This window comes from Grammomys surdaster, unplaced genomic scaffold (genome assembly GCF_004785775.1).
Source record: "Grammomys surdaster isolate TR1022 unplaced genomic scaffold, NIH_TR_1.0 239, whole genome shotgun sequence".
Lineage (NCBI taxonomy): Eukaryota > Metazoa > Chordata > Mammalia > Rodentia > Muridae > Grammomys > Grammomys surdaster.
In genome coordinates, this window is record NW_021604684.1 from 9153756 (window position 1) to 9176568 (window position 22813).

Here is a 22813-nt window from a genome sequence, read left to right on the forward strand (position 1 = left end):
CTAAATCCTATGGCCATGCTGTCACCTTCCAGTCCTGTTCAGTCTTGCTCCTCTGAGAAACACATTATATAAATGGCATCAAGCGTTAACTTGCTAAATTGGTTACACCCAAAAATGTTGAGATTATTTAACAATGCAATGGTATGAGGTCATAGCTAAACTCTAAGGAGAGGCAGAATTTTCAAAAACTCCAGTTCAATGCCAAGGAGCTATTGTTTAAGAAATAACTTTTTGGAAAATTAAAAATTAACTCAGTAACTAATCTCCTTCAGGGTAGGTGGTAAGGCCTAATTCTCTAATTTGAAATTCTGTATTTTATATACATTCCATAGTCATCCTATTAGTCTTCATTTTTAGAAAATTATATGAGATATATGGGGATTTAAGGGGAATTTTTGGTTGGTTGTTTTGGTTTGGATTGGTTTTTTTGAGGTAGGGTTTCTCTGTGCAACCTTGGCTATCCTGGAACTCCTTCTGAAGACCAGTTGGCCTCAAACTCAGGTATCAGCCTACCTCTGTCTCCCAATGAGATTAAAGGCATGTGCCACCACCACCTGGCTAAATTTAGTGTGTTGCTTGCTAGCCCATTGCATTTGGAGGCCAGAGAAGGATGCTGAGTCTTCAGGAACTGGACTTTCAGACAATTGTAAGCTGCCATGGGAACCCAACCCTCTGTGAGAACAGGAAGTGATTTTCCTACTGAGGCTTCTCTCTAGCCCATACATTTAGTTAAAGGTCAGCCACTATAATAACCCATCCTTGTGGAGAAGGGCAGTCATATTTGTCAGCCATCTTCGTTCTGCAGAGAGATCATTTGCATTTGTCCCTGCTGGTGATGTTCAGTGGTGACTTCATGGGGCTCTCACTCCGGGGCAGCAACTTTAGGCTTTTGCTTACTGGTCTATTTCTAGAGACTGAAGCAATACCAGACACTTAGAAGGAATGTAGTATTTTCTGAGTGAGTAAATCTGAAGAAATATAGACTCAAAACCTCTCATGACTTATCCAAAGAGATAAGGCTGAGCATCTAGCAAACAGCCCTCTTGTTTCCTACAACCCACATGTATTCTTACATCCATGGTCTCTGGGTTTCCTTTTTTCAAGAGCCTCACTGTAGGGATAATCTCTTGTGTACTGCGTGGAAGCATCGCCTGTCAATAAAAAGCCTATCGCCTATAGGAAAGGGTAGAATAGAAGGTGAGACATCTACTGAAGAGTGAGGGGAATGCTGGGAAATAGTGAGGGGCGGGGCTGGGTGGGAGTGATTCCCCGTCCTGACTCAAAGGAAGCTGGACGTATAAAACTAGAAGTAAGTAGCCCTGTGGCAAACATACAATAGTATAAACGGATTAATATAAGTTATTAGCTAGTCGGGGAACAAACCTAGCTTATGGTCTAGGCATTTATTCATAAATAATAAGCCTCCGAGTCATTATTCAGGAACGGGGATGTGGGGGTGCGGGGGAAAGCCCTCAGTTACACCACACTATCCACAGATACTGAAATAGGTGCCAGGAATAACTACAGAAATAAGGGGAAACGTCATAATATGAGAACCAGAGCTGCTCTGTGAGGATCACTGGATTAAGACTTAGGGAAAAAAGTAAGGTCACGCCCACGCACCACACACCCAGTTATGTTCCCGATTGCAGCCTGTGGTTCTTCAGAACATGTGCACTCTCTTCTAAGACTCTCTCTCTACTCAGTGAACCCAAACTACACCCATATGTTTCCCCAACAGTGAGCCGGAAGTCGAGCATCCTGCAGATGCCTCCAGGGCGGTGCTGAGATTACCACTGCACCTCTTTCTAGCTAATGTAGTGTTATGCCTACCACTGACAGACAAGTTATTTGTCAGATATCTTTTCAGAGTTTCCTCGATATAAGCTGAGTTGCTTCGACCTCACAAAACCTAAATGCACATGCGAAGAGTTTCATTCTAGGAAACCAAGGAAACAAGCCAGCTTTTTGTGAAGCAGCTTTTTCCATGGAAGTCAAATTATTTTTTAAAACAATTTTAAGAACATCACTTTGGCATCTAGCGCTAGGGAACCACACTTCCCAATATTAGCACCATTGAACATTCTGCCTCAGCAGCAGATCTGCCTAACAGTGTAGCCGGGAGAATCACTATACCTTCTGGGGTTGGGTGATAGGAGACTTTGAAGAACCTCTCTTTAGTCTCTTAAAATATTCATTCATGAGTTCTTGTTCCTTCATATTTATGTACATTTCACACACACACACACACACACACACACACACACACACTGCAAGAATCTCAAACTACATCTAGATGCCCCAATTGACCACAGACCCAGGTGAACTCCCAACCAACAACCAAGAGTCACCAGCTCTGAAAGGGAGCCAGCCTGAATATCCAACCCAGAAGGATAGTCAAATGACAACAGCCCCAGCCACCATCTGACTAAAACCACATGAGAGACCCTGTTGTGGAACACTATCCTCTGGGAATGACATGACTGTTGTCCTCTTGAACTTTCAGGCACTATGATATCATGCAATAGACCTACATGAGATTAGACCCACTAACGGATCCATCATGCTGCATGGGTATTAACATGAGTATTTAAAAGGTAGTTTGAATGTTGGCAGCCAAAATACGTGGCTAGAACCTGAAAATGGACTCCCCGGGTTATTAAATTAACAGGCTGGCAAGCCAAGGAAGGGTAAGATTCTGCACAGAGCCTCACCAAACTAAAACAGAAGTACATTGCTTTTGATAATGCATATTCCATGATGGGTAAGGAAAGCATTCTTGCCAGAACGACCTAAGACAGGCTCAGTCTTGTTAATGAAATAAAAAAGGGGGAGAGGCAGAGAGCCTTTGGGGCTGCTTGGCAAGAATCTTACCCAAGGACAATGAAATGGGCTGCTTGACAGAAATATGACATTGGCCAAGGACAAGGAAGTAGGCTTCAGGCAGGAATCTGACATTAGGCTAGAACAAAGAAGTAATTTCAGGCAGAAATCTAAATCTTAGACTAGAACCAATAAGTAATTTCAGGCAGGAATCTAAATCTTAGGCTAGAACAAAGAAGTGATTTCAGGCAGGAATGTAAATTTTAGGCTAGAACAATGAAGTAGGCTTCAGACATGAAAATGACTTTTGGCTAGGACAGGGAAGTTGGCTCAGATATTTTGGTCATCCTGATAAGCCCTTAGAAACAGTGATCCTGGGAGTCTTCATGGAACTTTGTTTATTGCTTTGCTTGTTCTTTGACTATTTGTGTTTATTCTCTTGCTTGTTCCTTGACTATTTGCATCTATTGTATTGCTAGTCCCTCAACCTAGAACTGACCTGAATACTTGTATGTAATTCAAATGATATAAAAGCAAAAGGGAGGAGGGGAAATGGGATAGGGGGTTCTAGAGAGGGGAAATGGGGAAAGGGGATGATCTAAAATGTAAATAAATAAAATATCCAATAAAAAAAGAGAAGGTAGTTTGACATGGCCATTTAGCAAAACAATCTAACCAGATTTACAGTACCCAGTGGGAGTTCCCACCTATGAAGCAGCCCTAAAATCCAATGAAAAAGTGGTTGGTTGTAGGACTCTGAAGGGCTACTATGCCCTGGCTGAGACTTTCTGTGTGCTGCTGTCTACTAAGTAACATTCTGCAGTTCCTCTAAGATCAAAAACATCCTGACTAAGGCATGGTGCCCCAGGAAGGGAATTTACACTTGACATCCTATTGCCCCCCAAGTTGAGTTCCTGTTTTTTCCTGAGTTTGTGTTTTTCCTTCCCTGGTTCGGTGTACATATTGAACCCACCTAGTAAAGGCATTGACATCCTCTCATAACAGATGACTCGAGTCTGAGTCTTTCTTTAATCCCCCAAGCTTATGCCTGAGCTCGGTACTGCAGGCAGCGCTGGAGCTGTCAGTTGGTTACCCCAATAGTAATCATGCCACTGTGGCACTAGAGAGCACATCTTAGTTGGCAGGTCATTATCACATCTCATGGGATTCACAACTAAGTAAGACTATTGATGACTTTTCTTCCCCAGAAGGCTGTAAAATACAGGTACTATCAGGACTATTCAGAAGGAAGCTTTCAGCTCATTTCCAGCTTGATTTCTCGATGGCCTGCAAGCAAAGTGTATGGAGTCCTAAGCAATGTAGTCTGGCAAGCTGATTCTCATGGTCAATTAAGAGCAATGGTGAATGCCTGGATTATTTGAGGGCTCTCTGTGGCCTCCCTGAACCAACAATCCATAGGGAGCCATCCCACATCCAGCACTGGGACTTTTATTGAGTAACTTCTGGCTTCTGGAAGGAGCATTATCTGATTGTGTAGGATGCCTGTGAGGAGTGTTCTCTTCAGGGATGCAGATGCTCATACGTTGCCTATGATCAGATATCCCTAATAAAACCCATTGGTTCACCAAGCTACAGTGGGGCAGAATCATTTCTTTGGTCTGTTGTTGATTTCTTCTTTGGAAAGAATAGATGTTTGCCTACTCAGATGAAGCTCACATGAGTCCTTGATAAGCCTAGTCAGTACTTCCTACCAACAGGTAGTAAATTGTTCATATAGATGACAGAGGTCAGAGGCGGTTTGTTATAGAGCCAGCCATCAGCATCTGAAACACTGCATCAGCTTTCTTCTCAAACTGTGTTCACTGTGAGCTGTTCTCACAGGCCACTTCATTCAGTATGTGCCAGATGTGGTCCTCTCTTAGCAAAAGCTCACAAAAATATATTTAAAATATTTCACAATTAAAATTTGAAGTTAGGGATTTTTTTTTCCTACTGAAATTGGAAAGGTTTCAGCTGTATGCGAAATAATAAAACTGAATTTTAAAATACACTGTAAGGTTAGTTGATATATCTGTAGTTTAAGGGTCTATGGCTCTTGTGATCACATTTTAAAATATTATCTTCCCATATTGTTTTAAAAATAAACTTTCTCATGAATCACAGCAACTTTTTGTGTGTAGCTGTTTAATGTGAGGGTACAAGTGTGTGTGTGTGTGTGTGTGTGTGTGTGTGTGTATATATATATATATATATATATATATATATATATGTATGTGAAGTACATGTGTGTTGATGTCAAATATCTTCCTCAATTGCTTTCTATTTTTGTCTAAGGAGAGGGGAGCTATGTATGTAACATGTGTGTAATATATGCATACATGAATCTTCACACATGTACAGAAGTCAGAGGAGGACATCAGTTGTCCTAGTCAAACACTCTGTGCCTTTTTCTCTTGAGACAGGGTCCCTCTCTGGACCTGAAGCTGGGCTGGCAGCCAGAAAGTCACAGTGGTCCCCTTGTCTTTACCTTCCACTGCTCTGGAGTTATAGGCATGCATGCAGCCGTTTTACACCCAGACTTTTACATCGTTGTTAAGGATTTGAACTTGGGTCTTCATTCTTGTGTAGCCAGTGCTTTTGCCCTCTGAGTCATCTTCCTGGCCTCCCTTTTATTGTTTGAGATGACTTCTCACTGAACTTGGAACTCATCAGTTACACTGAACTAGCTGGACAGCAAGCCCCAGGGAACCTCCTATCTCTGCCTTGCCAGTGCTAGGATTAGACGCATACCCCCATACTTGGCTTTTTTAGGTGGGAAATGAGACTCAAACTCAGATCCCCCTGATTCTGTGACAAGCATTTTACTGAGCCAAGCACAGACACTTTATGACAGTTACAATTCTGAATCTAAACTGCCTCTCAGCCAGAAAATATCACAGAAATCCTAGGTCAGATCTTATTTATGATAGAAAACTACAGAAGCAAAAGACACTCTTTCCCACCCCCACCCAGCTCTAGTGCTCCAAGGATGTGTTTTTGCTTCCTCTCTGGATTTTGGATGCTGGTTATCCAGTCTAGTTATGTCTCTACTGAGTCCCAAAAGAAGGAAACCAACAAAACATTCACAGAAAGACATGTAACACACACATAACAAGTCTTGGGAGGTAGGAAAATGTGCTGACTTTGTTGTTCTGTAATTTATTTTCTTTGTACATCTTGGCTCCTTCAGAAGCCATTGATGTCCCTTCTTGACCTCTACCCCACATCATAAACTTAAGTCACAGGCTTATAGAGAACTCTAAAATATTAAATATGTGTTATATTCCAGTAATCACTCTAAGGACATTAAACACATCACATTACATTTTTGGCAACTTTGGGATGCAGGTGTTCATTATCCTTATTTTACAGTTGAAAGAGCCATAGCTTCAAATGCTGGCATGGTCACTTAAGGACTCACAGATCCTGAGACCATGTTAGAACCCATGAGTACCTCTCATCCGCATAAATGGAGCTATTGAGAGTCTCTGAGTTCACACACACCCAGAAATGATGTCACAGTTGCTAAACCATTGGGCAAAAGCCATAGATGAGCCAATAGTAAAACGTGCCCTTGGAAGTCATGCTGAAGGAAGAATATATATACAGTCTGAGGATTGGCTATTGCAAAATACTGACATCTTCCAACTGCTCTTTCATATTGGTAGTCATTAGCATAACTCTGCTATCTGAATTGTCCTAGTAGCTTCTGTGTCTTTTGGGATTCTGTGCTGTCATTCTAGCATGTGGATGCTGGAACTAACCATTTGAGGAGATGTGTGCAAAGATCTAGATGATGTGATAGAGACTAAGACACACAGAAAAAGTAATGGATTCCCAGAGTGAACATACTGGTACACATATGTACATACCTTTCTGTACATGTTGGTGAGCATGTTGAGTGGGGTGAAGAGTACTTCTCTATGAGCTATTCCCACGCTGTCTTAGCTCTCCTGCAGAATGTTTTCCCCTTGAATCACTCTTCTCTGCATTCTCCTGTGGGTTCAACATTCAGGAAAAACTCTTAAATGTAGAGGAGATTTCATGGTGGTACGCTCTGGGGTGTGCTAAAGCCTTGTTCTTTTTCTTATTCATGTCCCGAGTCATACGTTCTACATCTAGTGTCCATCTGACATAGGCTCATATATAATCAGTAGTTCTTTTTTGGAAATGCAAATATTTGGCTGTCTGCATCTTGGTTTCTTCCCCTCACAAGTAACATGACCTTGTCATACACACACACACACACAAACACATACACAGAGACACACACAAACACACAGAGACACACACAAACATACACACACACAAACACACACACATAAACACACATAGAAATACACAAGCACACACATATACACACATAAACACACACACACTGCTGATTGGTTGAAATGAGGGAATTTGAGGAATTTTCATGTTAACCTGAAGACAGCCCGGCTGATGACATCAGAGGGAGAAGGTACTCAGAACCACTTGTTAATGAAGAGCATTGTCCCTGGAACCAGACGAAATGTGTCCATCTTCTCTCTCCACTGCCACAAGTCACTAGACCTTGAGCAAATAAATCACAGAACTTCTTCAAGCCCCAGTTCCCTAAACTCAAACTGGGACCCACTAGCAGTTCTCCTCTGAGGTTTTGAGAGTGCAAAATGAGATTGTAGGTTCAAAGAGCTTTTCCAATGCCTGGTGTGCTGCAAAGCCTCAGTAAACATTAACCACTTTTATTTATTTTGGAGTTCACATGGTTTAAAGTATCCATTATTTATTAAATATAAATTCCAAACACAGCTTGGGACTGAGTACTTTAAAAACAATGAAGAATTTGTCAAATATACCATTGAATAGGTGCAGAAACTGAGGCACAGAAGGGTTAGGCTGTGTTCCTAAGGCCCCCAAAGCCACTAAGCCTTGATCTGTTACTGTCTGACACAATGCAATACAAGTCTGAGCTCCCAGCCAAGACCTCATATAAGTTTCATCCCAAAATGCAAACCTAGAGCTATGTACTAAATATCTGTTGACCCTTTCCACTGGCCTTTTGGGACTCCCAGTCCCTCTTGATCCCCAAACCTTTAGAATAGCCTTTAAGACACCAAAAGGCCCTCTGTGGAAGGATACAACAGATGGAGAGGCTGTTGTCTTCTGCACAATCTTTCATCCATACTGCCACATTAATGTGAGGGTACATCTATGTTCTTGAGGCGTTTGTGCCCTGGTATCTGTGTGGAAGGAAACCACTCAGGGCTAAATACCATGGAATCTTTCCAAATGTCCTGTTTCATGCTGTTTGACACTGACCACAGTGGGTGCATTTATACCACAAAAGTTAAGAAGTGCCCCCCCAAACTGGCATAACTCCAGTTCCATTAGTTAAGAACTGGATGGTAGGGCATGGCACAACAGGTAGAGACAGCTGCTGCCAAACCTGATGGCTCAAGTGTGACCCCTGGGACCCACATGGTAGAAAAGGAGAAGCTATTCCCACAGGTTGTCTCTGACTACCACATGCACATGATGGTGCCTGTGACACACACACACACACACACTCACTCACACACATATACATCCCCACATACACACACAGATATACTCACACACATACACATGAATACACAGATACACACACATGCATACATACACGCAAACTTCCACACATATACACACAGATATACAAACACACACACACATACACATACACACAGATACACAAACACACATACACACAGTTACACAAATACACAGACATACACACACGTATACACACTCAGACGCAGACACACAACACTCACACACATACACAGACACACACACAGATGCACAACACTCACACACACACATATACATACACACAAACTTCCACACACATACACATAGACACACACACATATACACACAGACACATACACTCAAATACACACTCACTCACAAACGTAATAAAACCTTTTGGCAATTGTGTAGATTATACTTAAGAGTGTGGCACCTCTGGATCTGTTCTCTGGAACAAACACAAAGAAACTAAGCTGATTTTACTTCTCATTCAGCAGAAGTCAGTCATCTCATTGACAAATGGGCTATTTTCCAACTCTTTATTGCTCTACTTCCATTTTAATTATTCACAAAGGTATCAACCAACATTCACGTCAAAACTATATTTGTAACTCCATGGCAACCCTAATGAGCCTAGATACAAGAAACACACAAATCAGAAAGTGTATTGTTTCAGGATTAATTGCCTATTCAAAAATGATGATGGAACTTCTCATCGCATTTTGAAGGACAGCATGGTTTTATGGGGAAACAGTACAACAGCTCCCGAAGCAGGGAGAGGTCCAAGTAGATTCCCCATCAATTGGTTATTTGTGACTCGTGGGCTATATATTCTTTATCAAAAGGAAAATCTGTGTAGCAATAAAATCAAGACTGCCCACATCCACAGAAACCTTTCAAAAGTCTCCCCATCTGTTCCAAGAAGACTGCCGGGACATGCCACTGCCGCCAGACTTTTGGTCTACATGAGATCACAGTGGGCTAGGGAAGTGCCTGGAAACTTCAGGCCAGAGGAAAGGAAGGCGGGTGTTTACAGTGAGGGCTGGCTCCAAAGCAGCTTTTGTCTGTTGGGACCTTTATTTATTTTCAAATCAGCCTAAAGCCTCTGACCTCAGTTTGAAGTTAAAGGACAGGAAGAAAGGTCTTTTTCCTTTTTTAAAGTTGTATTTAAATTTTTTTCAGATGCTATATTTTGATCAAGTTTTCCCCTCCCCCCAATTCCTCCAAGACACTCTTCATGCCAGATAGATAGATGGAAGGATGGATGGATGGATGGATGGATGGATGGATGGATGGATGGATTAGATAGATGAGAGGGGGGAGGGAGTTGTTTGTTTGTTTGTTTGTTTGCTTGTTTTTAAGAAAGGTCTTTTTTCTTTCATGAGAATTGGCCACATTGTTGCTGGAGAACTTTGGGATGCTTTGAAAGCCTAGCCTAGGATATCCCAGAACCCTAAATAGTTCTGTTGAAACTGGAAAGAAAATTGCACTCCTTTCACACAACCCCACACACTTCTTCCTAGGAGCTGCCCATCCTTCAAGTCTACAGGATACCTATAATCAATCACAAGTGCCTCTCTGTTTGAGGTCATGCTGGCGTCCTGTGAGGGACATCACTTATTTACCTCGTTGTTTTATCCATGTGTAAATAAAGCATGTAGTATATAATTCAATTAGTCATCCTTTTACTCACTGAATAAACACTGAGTATCACTCCCATGGACCAGCAAATGTTTTAGCACCATGTGTGCACTGGTGACACTGACTGACAATCCATAACATCATGGAACAAAACCTACTAGGAAATATGAACATGGTACTAATTTCACATTCAGTTAGTTAAAAACTGTATCAATATTTTCTCTGCACACTACATTACCTTCTCAATTCAAAAATGCTATTATAAATTGTCTGTTAACACAATAGTAAGGTTCTACACCCCCTTGAAAATGCATTAGTGTCTTTTATTTTTCACAATAATCTCATCAATTCTGTTACTCATCGCATTTACCAATGATAAGCTTCGTAGCTGAGGAGTAATGGAGTTGCTCAATGGCACCACCATGCACTAGACAGGGTGTTCAGATGAACAAGATTTTGTAAGCTTGTGTTCCATGCCATTTAATGAAAGTCTAGCCTAGATGTTGAGCAATACCTACAGTACAGGCCAGGCTTTTATTAGTATCTTCCCTCTATCATTTTCTACCTATGGGACTTGGGACAAGAGCTTGTCTCTTGTTTCACATCTCTGAACTTGTTTCTTTTTATGTGCCAGATGGGCGATTGTGCTATGCAATTAACTCCTGGGAAGATGATAAGAAGAGTCAGTGTTACAATGAGTAGAACATTTTAGTGCAGTGCCTGGGACATGCAGGTTCAAATCTAAGTTGTCATGGTGATGATAATAAGAGAAAAGTTCAACAGAGTGCCCTGGCCTGCTCAGGAGCCCACAGACTCCAAGAAATCACGGTCTGCCATTACCTTGCTCAATGGAATATGAACCTAACACAAGATATATTGGATATTTGTTGGTTAGTTACTCGGTTGGCTGTTTGGTTGGTTGACTAGCTGTTTGGTTGATTGGTTGGTTAGTGGGTAGGTGGATGAGTAGATTGGTTGATTGGTTGGTTGGCTGGCTGGCTAATTGTTTGACTAGATGTTTGTTTATTTGTTGAACAGTGTTTGGTTGTTGGGGGTATTGGTTGGCTGTATGGTCTGGCTAAATGTCTAGTTGCCTGGTTGCTTGATTAGTTGGCTAGTTCAATGGATGGATAGATGGATGGATGGACAGACAGATTACTAAATAGCCTGACTATGGCCAACTAGAACCATGTTTTATTCTAGGACCTCCTGAAACATGTTTTCCCCAGTCATGTTCTCGGTTCATCACTTTTGACCCATCAGAATCAGTGAGTTGCTTTCTACCCAATGTTGCAAGCTGCTGAAACAAGTTTTAATCTGACTTCTAGATTATATGGTTATATCCACGATGCGGTCTCTCCCAGAGATGTGGCCCCTGTCAAAAGCATAAAAGCATGAATCAACTTAGTTTTATAATTCAGGCATCTGAGGGAAGTGAGATCAGATCTCACTTCAACCACTTACTACCATAAACTTAGAAAAGCAAACTCCCATTCTCTAAGTCTCCGTGAAACTAAAAACAATAGTAGCTCCATCAAAATGTGGGATTCCAGGGGCAAATCCTAACAAAGGCTTTGTATGACGCATAACATCCACACAGTGTCAACTGTCATTGTACACATACTTTAGTCTCCAACTGCTGTCTACCAAAAGATATACAAGACCAAAAGAGACCTCCCTCCGGGTCAATATGTGTCAACCTAAATGTCTATTTAGCATACTGTGTATTTTTATTTGTGTGTGCATGTGTGAGTGGGAGAGAAGGGGTTGGGGGTTGGGATGCCCTTAGAAACCAGATAACGGTTGTCAGTTCCCCTAGAGCTGGAGTCATAGGTGGTGGTAAACTGCTAAATATGTGTGCTGGGAGCTGAACTTAGGTCCTTTCCAAGAGCAACAAGAGCTTCTAACCACAGAGCCCTCTCTCTGTATCCGTACTGTATGTTTTTAAACTAAAATAGATTTTTTTTTAAATGAGTAAATCAAAATGTACTCAATGTAAGAAATAAGTGGTATTCGTCAAATATATACAGATGTGGTTATGCATACATGTGTTCATGTAACACAAAATGTGAATCATGGTGATATATAGATATAGATAATTTTTGAAGATACTGCTCCAATCTGATTCGGAGCTTCTAAATACATTGTATAGCCTTTGGTGACGTTGTACATGAAGAGTTAGAAAAGGCAGCACTGCCCCCTGCTGGATGTCTTGATATCCTCAGAGAACGGCCGGCACCTATCTTCTTTGAAAGCTCCACTGGAAGGCGATCTATGTAGATTCCCTGGCCAGAGTCAGAGGCTACCTTAGGACTAGGATGTACCATTGCCACCTTTAGGACCATTTTAAAATCACAGTGCTCTCCTCCAGTGCCTTCACTCAGTCTGAGAAACCAAAGAGAGTGGCCGAATTATGGAATCTTGGTGACATGTGTCATTCTTGGTCTTATCTCTGAAAATTTCAGTTTGACAGAGTCTCCATCCCAAATCCCCACCATCCCTGCCCCTCTGGGAGAAGACAACCTCTGAGGAACATGAAACCAAGTTCTCAGAGCCAGGACACCCAGCAGCCTCCATTGTCCCACCCACTAAGTTCAAATGCTTGATGATGGCCATGGGTGGTGCAGTGGATATATACTGAGAAAGATGTAACCACTCACAAGACAATACTGTCATGGCATATATCCAGAAGCAAAGAGTACCCCTAACATACATATACTTTGGGGATGGGAAAGAACCAGATAGGCCAGGAATCTGTTTAATCCTGCTTCACTGTGACAATCCCTGGAACTGAGGGCACATACAAAGTAACTCACCAATGGTGTTTCACCCTGTCTTAGTTAGGGTTTTACTGCTGTGGACAGATACCATGACCAAGGCAATTCTTATAAGGGTGTACTTTTAATTGGAGTTGACTAACAGGTTCAGAGGTCCAATCTAGCATCAGCAGGGTGGGAACACGATAACATCCATGCAGACAGGGTGCTAGAGAAGAAGCTGAGAATTCTACATCTTGTTCTGAAGGCAAACAGGAAAAGACTGTCTCCCACATGGCTAGGAGGAGGGTCTCAAAGCCCATCCCCACAGTGACACACTTCCTCCAATGAGGCCACACTTTCTAACAGTGCCACTCCCTGGGCCAAGCATATTCAAACCACCACACACTCCAGGCAGAGGATGAAGTGTACTTAGTTAAGTAAACCAACTTACTCTGGTCCCTCTGTGAAGCTGTCTTCAGTCTCAAGTGTCCACACATGAAGGAACAGTGCACACACACACACACACACACACACCAGCCACAGTGGAAGTCACTACACTTTTTAACACCAACGTTTACACCAGAAAGAAAGAGATCCAAAATACAACTACAGAGTGTCTGATGAAGCCCAGAAAGAAAGAATTCAAAGCTTAACTTTAAAAATCAATGAACTGATGGGTAGAGTCAGTAGATTCCCTTTTAAAATAGTCCCATGTGTTTGTGTTCTAGATGAGGTTTCTTTGTTCCTTGGGTAATAAGTTGTCCCTAAAGAGACATTTGCTTCAGCCATTTCCTTGTCTATGAAATGAAGAAGGCAAACAAGTCTTTATCAGTTCATCTAAAGTTTACCCTCTGTGCCAGGTACTGTGTGTGCTGGGTACTTTTACATGTGCTGTCTAAACATACAGCCTGTAAGAAGCAATTAGAATGGAGAGGGTAGGAAATCTCTTTCCAAACCCTACCCCCTTGCTCCACTCCTTGCTGCCCCTAACATACGTGTACTTTGGGAGTGGGGAAGAACCAGATATGCCAGGAACCTGAAGCACAGAACGTCCACATCACTCACAACTCAAAAGCAGCTTGCTTTTGTCCTCAGGGTGAAGCCCAAACATCGAGATTTGTTCCCTCGCCCACTGCTGGACTTCTGTTTTTGCCTGTCTTCCCTGATTCCCCAACTCTGCTCAGGCCCCACCTAATCCAGTCCCACTTGGGAGATTTTTGTAGCATACATCCGGTCTGTTGATACCAACATGCAGGCCTGCCCACAGCCAACATGCAAGAACTTAGATGTCACTCTCTGACACCCTTACTCCCATCCCAGGTAAAATTCCTGTTCCTTAGAGGACCCACAGTCTCCTGGATCCGATTCATCTAGCAGTGCTGTGGGTCCTGTTTCTATTGCACAGGGCATCATGTGTATCTTTCCTGGCTTACCGAGCCAGGTACCTGCTTCCCTGTTCTGAGAGGGACATAATTGGATGCCACTGACTCTATCCATGAGGAGGGGAGTTTGTTTTGCTGCTTCTGTTTCTCAGAAAGTGCATAAAGAACCTGATGGGTGCTAGGATGCCTACTATGCTTTGTCATTTGTTAATTTCTTAGAGTTTTGAGCAATGAAAGATAAGACCTAGGCAAGGAGCTTTGAGTAAGAAGCAGGATTGAGCTTGAAGTCAGCATGTTGTTTTGCTCGTTTTATTTGTTATTATTTATGGAATTCTGTTGATGACAAAGCATTACAACCTTGTGTATGTGTGTGCACATGCATGTGTGTGTGTGTGTGTGTACACCAGTCATCCTTTATAGGATTAATTTATATAAGCAAAGAAAACAAAGGGAAAGAAGAAAGAAGGGCCAGCCAAAGTCCCTGACTGAGTTGGTATAAACAGCTTAACAAATGGCTCTTCTAGTGTTGTACATGGTGATAAACTCAGGCTCAGGGGCATGTGAGACACAGTTGCACATTGTGAAGGGGGCTCTGAAGGGCAGAAATTCTTATCATTCCCCCAACACAGTCCTTGCATCAGAAACCTTGGAGCACTGCTGTGTGTTGCCACTACCTGTGTGCCTGGGAGGAAAATTACTTTCTGTCTCTTAGCTTACTCAGCCATAGAAATAAGAAGAAAATCAGGGTATATAAAAATCTGATCTCATCCCACAGATGATATCTCCAAACCTGGTCATGCAGGACAATGACAGAAGCTCGTGGGAAAGGAGCAGTCGGAAGAGCTCTGAGCTGCAGAGTTTCCCTGCAATTAACATCAAGTCAAAGGTTCCCATTCCCCGGTGATCTGTTCCATTTTTCTCCCTTCACTCCTACATATTCCTTCCCCAAACAAACTTCTGACAAATGAATTACATTACATTCACTTAACAGAAGCACACACAGACACACACACAGACACAGACACAGACATAGACACAGACACACACACACACACACACACACACACACACATACACATATACATGTGCACATACAAATGTCTGTACCAAGATATAAGCACAATGTCTGTATAAGAAAAGCACAAGAGTGGAAGCTGGTTTCAGGATGCTAGCACTATTGGACAGGGAAGTGGTGCTCCTGAAAGTACCAGTGATAAGAGATGAGGAGCCTGGACTTAACAAGGTACCTAAGCCATGGCTATGAAATATATAAGTCAAGCCTGCTTCCTTCCAATGTATGTAGATAATGGGAAAAAATTAAAATAAAAAAAGATCATCACAATTCTAAAAGAAACTATCTATATTGATAATGGTTGTGATTTGCTTGCATCACAATCATTTTAACAAGTGAGTTATACATAACGTGTAATGATCGTAATTATCTGGTACGATATTTTAGTTATTTAAAAAAATGTCCTGACTCATGTCTTTATATAATATGTAATGACATTGTATATTATGGAACATAGTGATCATTTATATCTGAAATGATTACAGGCAAATTCACTGGATTTACAGATAAATCAAAATGCACAGAACACATTATCCAAAACTTACAATGAAATATAAAATCCGCATAATGCCCTTCATGTACACAGTGCAAAGGCCTATGTGTGTGCATGCATGGAGCATGCACACATGAAACAACTGAGGAAGGTCTGATGGGATGGAAGTTCCTTTGTCAAACGTCCAGTTTTACACCACTTGGGAGCTCAAAGTGAAGCATCCGCTATGGCTACTGAAGAGACCGATCTTAGTAAGGCTTGAACGGTAACATCAAATTATATTAATTACAGTTAACGTTCCTTAATAGCCTTCACCCTCCTGACCAACATCAAAAGCCTGAGCAGTTTGGAAGCAGCACCTGCTTGGACCAGAAGATGATGAGCCATCAGCAGGAAAGGGGAGAGATTGTAACTTGAGTCAGATGGGGAATGGCCATGGATTGGCTTCCAAGCCGAGAGAGCCTTCTTCAAGTATAAAATGTGTAACTGCCCTGGAACTTGAGTGCTTTGACCATCCCTCAGGAATGTTTTTGCAAGGACTCTGCATGGGAGATTAGGCTAACTAGCCTCAACCACAACATTCCTCCCAGTCTCCTTAGATTTTACAGCTTGTAGTGTGGGCAGAATTGTATCATTTCTTTTACACAGTAGCAGATTGAATCATTCCATTTCCTTTCTGGGAAGGAACACTCTAGAGCGGAGAACAGCTGACAAGGATTGAACACACACTCCACAATATATAAGTGTGTGGTGTGTGTGTGTGTGTGTGTGTGTGTGTGTGTGTGTGTTGATGTATCTATAACCTTGGTGACTTGATGTAATGGTGACTCAGTATACCCACCCCCACCCCCACCACACAGAAAACATCTAGTCATCTGAAAAGTCTAGACACAAAAGGCACATAGTCCAGTTAGTCAAATCTAAGTAGCTATGTGCAGGTGAAGAGGGTGATGGCCAGACCTCCTCACGTGTTACACTACTGCTCAGAGCAGTCATGAACCTCCTGCCCCATGATCCCTGATCCCTGGAGTTGGTGTCTCCAACTGCATGTTCCTGGAACACGTGACTCACTAAACCAGAATTAGGAGGAGCAGGAACCAAAATTTCATGGTCAGCTTGTTCACAGAGCAATTCACACACTGTCTAGGAGCTGTCCTAGAGCAACATCTCTCATGCTTCACTATGCACTTGAATGGCTGGGGGGTATTTGTGAGAGGTAGGGAGTTGGGCTTCAGGGGTTTCCATTTGGGTGTCTTGGATACAGACACAGAATTTGCACTTCAGCTGTCAATCATTTGACACCGACACTAGTCAGTGAACACGGGTTTATCTCACTGCCCAGCTCCATTACCAAAGAACTCAGTTACAATGGTAAGCAATTCCAGAATGATCTCATCGATCCCTCCCCTCCTGTCTTCTGTGTCTTGCTAGCCACCCAGCCATCTTTTGTGGAAGCCAATCCTGTCTGAGGAACACGCCAAATGACCTTATAATAGACACAATACACAAGATCAATGGGTACCACTTCTCAATTTGATTATAATCTCTCTTGCTTGATGTCCCTTTTGTCTCTCTGCCTTGCTCATTCTGATGACAGGAGCTATCATGTGGTGGCCTGGCCTACATGGCACCAACTGTGGCTCCCTTTTGGCCAACTACCGGCAACACTCAACTGGTCAACTCCTGCCAACAACCATGTGAACCAAGTGGAGGCAGTTCTTTCCCCAGTTGAATCCAAGGTGACTCCTTCCCCAGCCCACTCATTGGTTGCAGTCCTGTAAGCCACCCTGAGCCAGAAGACTCAGCGAGGTCACATTGGATTACTGCCTTCCAAGCACTATGAGATAGATAATCAATGTTGTTGCAAGCCACTCGGTGTGGTGTGTGGTTACAGATAACTCAAACTTATTTTGTAAAGGAGCCACTCATCTCTCTTCCCACCCTCAAGATAAAGAAGACATAGGGGCATATAAATGTAAATAGCCAATATTTAATAATATACAGTATTTACAAATGATGTATGGCAGAATTCTCAAGCCTTAGCCCTGGGTAAGCTTCACTCAAGTTTCTGGGAAGTCTTACAGAAGCCATGCTTCCAGTTAGAACAGAGAATATGGATCCCAGTTGGACCTCTGGGCACTCCACCTGACCCTTCTGAGGCTGCAGTTCCTGAGCCAAAACCATGTTGGACCCAGCAGTCCCCATGAGCACCGAATGCTGACTCCTTTTGGTTTTGAAGAAGACAAGAAAGAAGCAATGGGTTCTTCCACAGGCACTGAAGGGTCTTTCCCTGAGAACGCTAGTGAGGGTACCAGGACAGTCTGCTCACACTTTCCCCAGTGCAGTGTCTGCTTTCCTCCTTTCTCCAGAGCTGGATCAAGAGAAGGCATCTTGGAGCTGTTTGTGTAGAAGAGTCACAGTGACCTGGGCAAAGTTCTGGAGGCAAAGTGTGGAGCCAAGATGCCTCTCACAGAGCCCTTCTTCTGGCCATTGCTTTCCATAAAATGAGGTGATAACTTGAATCCTCCCGGCCCAGATCTAAGAACTCAGGGCAGGAAGGCAGCAGCTAGCCATGGCAAAGTGGTCAAGAAGGGGATGGGCCTCTTCAGAGGGCCAGGCTCCCACCACTGAGCCACCGTGCCCTCTCTGAAGAGCACCCCAAGGGATTGCTGTGCCACAAGGGACTCTGGCAGATGCTGTCTAGCCTGTTCTTAATGGTGTCTTGCAGCTCCTCGTCACCCACCAGGACTGCAGCTGCTAGCGCCAGCAGAAAGTATTCAGTAGCATCATGGGCATCCTAAAGCCATGGGGCAAAGAAGAGACATCATTAGCAGTACTTGCAGGACAGGTTTAAGTCTATGCTAAGAGCATTGACATTGTTCAGTTCTCCATCCCTATACCCCAGTGCCTCAAAGGAGGTCTTCCCTCGCTGTACTCTGGCTCCAGTGGCATTGCCCTACTCAGGCACAGAGACATCTTCCCCATCTCCTCCAATCATGATACAACATTGCACTGGACACAGAATTTCAAGGATGTACACATGACCCAAACCTGAAGGGTACATCCCTCTCTGGGACTTTTTGGTATGACCCAACAAGGAAAATGGCCTGTGTCCTTTTGGGTATTGGATCAGCCTCCCAGGGTCTGGCAAAGAATGAGGACAAGAGCCACACAGAAGTAGGAACATACAGTGTCAAGAAGGAGATGGGAAGAATCCATGAAGCCAATAGAGGAACAGAATCCAGAAGTATCCGAAACCAAATCTATACCTCAGCTTCCAGATATGGGAGTCAGTAAACCGCCTCTTCTGTTTACAGTTGTTCTAGGTTTTCCCTTTGCAATACCTAGAGTCCTTGGCTGATACAACCAGACCATGTATTCTCTGTCCCTGAGCCACTTGCTCTGGCTCCACAGTGAGATGGTTAAGTGGGCCTTCACCTCGTCTGTCCCTCTCTACATACAAGGATAAGAAACAGTTGCTTCTCTGGGGAGGATGCAAAAAAGAGACTCCTGGTTCTCATTATCCTGAATAATTATTTCAGGCCAGAAACAGTCTGACCAATCGGGAAAGGTCAGCAGAGCTGCCCTGAGTCTCCATTTGTGGTCAGAGTTAGACAAGACTCACGAAAAGCCACTGTGTTAAGTTTATGGGTTATGCTGGGTGATAAGGACCTGTGGAAGGGGAAGGCAAACTTGAGGACACAGTTTCAGGGTCAGAGTTATAATGGGATTGAAGGCTACCAACTCAGTTCTAGAAGCCACTGGGAGTTCTAGATTGGACTCCAGCCCAGCAAAGAAGAGGATCAAGACAAGAACCTTCTCGGGGCTTAAATATCCATATATCCAAGATAGGCATACATGATTATCTCAAACATACTCATATGCGTGTACATTCCTTATGTGATACAATTTCCTGAAACTTTATATGAAACGTGGTGCAGTCAACATTAAAGTTTTCACAGGAGTTATAGGAGAGGAGATGTGTGACCTTTCTTCTCAACACCTTTCACTTCTCCAGTGGGGCTTAACAGAAAAAGTCCTCATGCCCCAGAGAAACCATTCCCTACCCTGTGAATAAAGCCCTGTGATGTCTTGGCCCTCTAGTCCTCTCACCTCTACTCCTAAGTCCCCTCATTAACTTTCTCAGCAAAGAGTGGCTGAACAGTAGCTCAAAAAAAAAAAAATCCATCATGGAAGACAGCCTCTTACCTTCAGCTGGTAGAAAGTGAGTCTGCCCAGGCGACAATACACCTTGGCATAGTACAGTGCTTCCTTGGGACTCTGCAGCCATGGTGGGCACAGGGACAGAGTCTTCAGGTAGCAGTCTTCAGCCATCTCATACATGTTCAGAGAGAAGTACACTGTCGCCAGGCGGTGAAAAGCCACCAGCTCCTGTTTCTGATCTCCTAAGAACGACAAGAGTGAGGGATATCATGCAGTCGCACTGGGCATCCTTCTCTCATCTTCAGCCAGAAAACTTTCTGAATCTACCAGATGTCACAGATTAGGGGCCTAGAAAAGAGCAAAGAGCAGGCTCCTGTCCTCATGGGACTTGGTGTTTCAGAACAATGAATTTCTTAAATAATCCCACAAATAGAACAATGCTCTTATAGAACGTGCTACAGAGACAGCCACAAAATGCTGGGATGACTGATTTCTGGAGGGAATGTTTTCTGTGTTGCAGATAATGCCATGATTCAGTGTTAAGGGGGAGCTATTTCTTAAAACCTGTGATGGATTATGATAGATAACAAGACAAGCTTGATTAAGTAATTAGGAATTCCTGTCTTTGAAGAACACTGGATAGCAACCGTCTTTCCACATGAAGTCTCTCCTCAGAAAGCCCAGTGACATCGCAGCTCCTTACCAACTCTCAGTCCCATAGATTCTACAGTGACCCATTTCCTTTTAGAACAATGGCTTTGTGTGTGCTTAGGGCTTAAGGTGTTTGAAGTTTGTGTGAGTTAATGGTTTTAATAACTAACCACTTTGATACAAAGTGCTTTTATTAATACAGAGAACAAAAGCTCCTGGTCCAATCCTGTCTTTGGAGTGCTTGCAAGGTAGCTATTTGATGCCATCTTTTTTAAAAAAAGAAAATTGCTTTTAAGCTTCAAAGACCCAAAAGCCAAAATTATAACAGCAGTCCAAAGGAGAGAAAAATTGTCTTATCTGGGAGAACACAATCACAGAGACATCTACGCAAGGTGGGCCCAGCCACCTAGAGCTCCAGGATATTCATGCAGAGAATGAGCTGCCCAAGGCCCTCGGGCCTTTCCTGAGGTCAGCAACAAGCCTCTGATGAGATTTCCTGCAGTTAAAGTGGAGGGGAAAGGGCAAACAGTCCTCTGGTACAGTTAGAATCAATAAAACCCACTCCCTCCTGTATCAGATGACCTTGAAAATGCCCAGAAGAACCTTCTAGAACTACCGGATGAGGTTTCCATCTACTCCTGACACCAATCAAGGCTCTGCTAATCAACACTGCTTTTCCTCAGGCACACACACATGCTCAGGACAAAGTTTGTTTTCAGTCTTTTTAATTTTGCCTTTCCCCTCTGCCAACTGCTTACATCACTCCTCACCAGCTTTCCCTGTAAGTGCAAGCTCCTTCAAATATGTCCTGAGTTAGGTTAATGGCAACTTGACCTTCATTTGCATTTCTACTCCACGGGGGAATAAGTTGCCTTCTTATCAACAAATTAAAGATTCAGGGTAAAAAGTCTTTATGCGATAAAGACATTACCTATGCATAGAATAAAATACCATTTACCCCATGGGAGAACATTACTGACTGTGACAGAACAGTTAGCACTGGCATCACTGACCTCAGAGTAAGGACGGGTGCCTCACCCTGTGCTGCCACCATTATATACATAACTATTGCTTTTTGTAACCGAACAGGGGTAGACACTCGTTTGAAAACTGTTCTGTTGATGAAGAACAAAACTTGTGGAAATTAATCCTGTTTCAGTTACAATTTCCCTGGCTGCTGAAGCTGGGATTAAAACCCACACAGCCCTTCACTAGCCATGCATAAGTAGTGTTTATTCCTGGCTCCATGCACCTATGGGTTAAGACCACCTACCTGTGAGGACACTCAGCCTGGCAGCCAGGGTGGCAAATTCCAAAGCTTTCTCATAGCCCTCGAGGCTGATCTGCAGCTCGGTCAACTTGTTGAAGATCCGAAGCTCTGTTCGAAGTGCTTTCATCCTCCTCGCTAAAGGAACAGCCCCGGCCTGAGAAACCGAGGCACAGTGATCTTAATCTACAGACACACTGCACTCCTCAGGTCTGTCTTTTCCTGGAGGGATTGTGGTAACCAGTGTGTTCCCATGTTGCCTTTCCTCAACTCACTCTCCTCTTGGTACTCTGCCCAGACGTAGCTAGTTTAAGAACTGGAGGTCATTGAACCTTCTAAAATTGAGGCAACTGCAAAGCACAAAGGAAAGTCGACTTCCTAATGATGAGGACAGGAGACAGAAGATTATCTAAGGCAATTTAAGGGCAGCGAATCCAAAAGTAAACAGTTCCATTCTTTGTTTGTTCAAGACAAGGTTTCTCTGTGTATCCCTCGCTATCCTGAAACTGAATTTGTGGACCAGATGGGTCTCGAACTCAGAGATCCACCTGCCTCTGTCTCCCGAGTGCTGGGATTAAAGGTGTGTGCCACCACTGCCTGACTCAACAGTTCCATTCTTGCTTGTCCTTAGCCAGAAACAGGACATGTCATCCTTTTCTCTCCAGCTAGAATTGCCGGAAGAGAGCTCCGGTGTCATCACCTCTTGATTGAGCACCTGCCTGCAGCCATTGTAAGGTTAAAAGTAGCTACAGACACGAAGCCCTTCCTGTGAACATCTCTGAAATGGGGTTTCCAGATTTTCATGGTGAAAATGGGTTATAGTCACTGCCCAATTTCAGACCAATCCTAAATGAGTTCAGGACATCAGCTCTTGAGGAGGGAATGGCCTTGGAGGTCATTGGGTCATCAAGGCTCTGTTGAGGTCCTATTAAAGAATGGAATCTTCCTCTGGCCTTGAGTGAAGAGTTGGCGTTCTGATCTGCTCCAAAGATTAGGGTATCATAAACAATT

General features: G+C 43.2%; 1 protein-coding gene across 1 annotated transcript in view; it reads right to left on the reverse strand.

Annotated features, from left to right (window-relative positions):
• Positions 1-17688: 17688 nt before the first annotated feature.
• Sh3tc2 (SH3 domain and tetratricopeptide repeats 2) overlaps positions 17689-22813 on the reverse strand; it is a 63006-nt gene continuing 57881 nt past the window's right edge. Inside the window, exons 15-17 of the mRNA XM_028774242.1 lie at positions 21809-21959; positions 19930-20126; positions 17689-18517 (exon numbers count right to left, since the gene is read on the reverse strand). Coding sequence (XP_028630075.1) covers positions 18326-18517; positions 19930-20126; positions 21809-21959 — 540 coding nt within the window. The 3' untranslated portion in view covers positions 17689-18325. The remainder of the gene's footprint in view (positions 18518-19929; positions 20127-21808; positions 21960-22813) is intronic.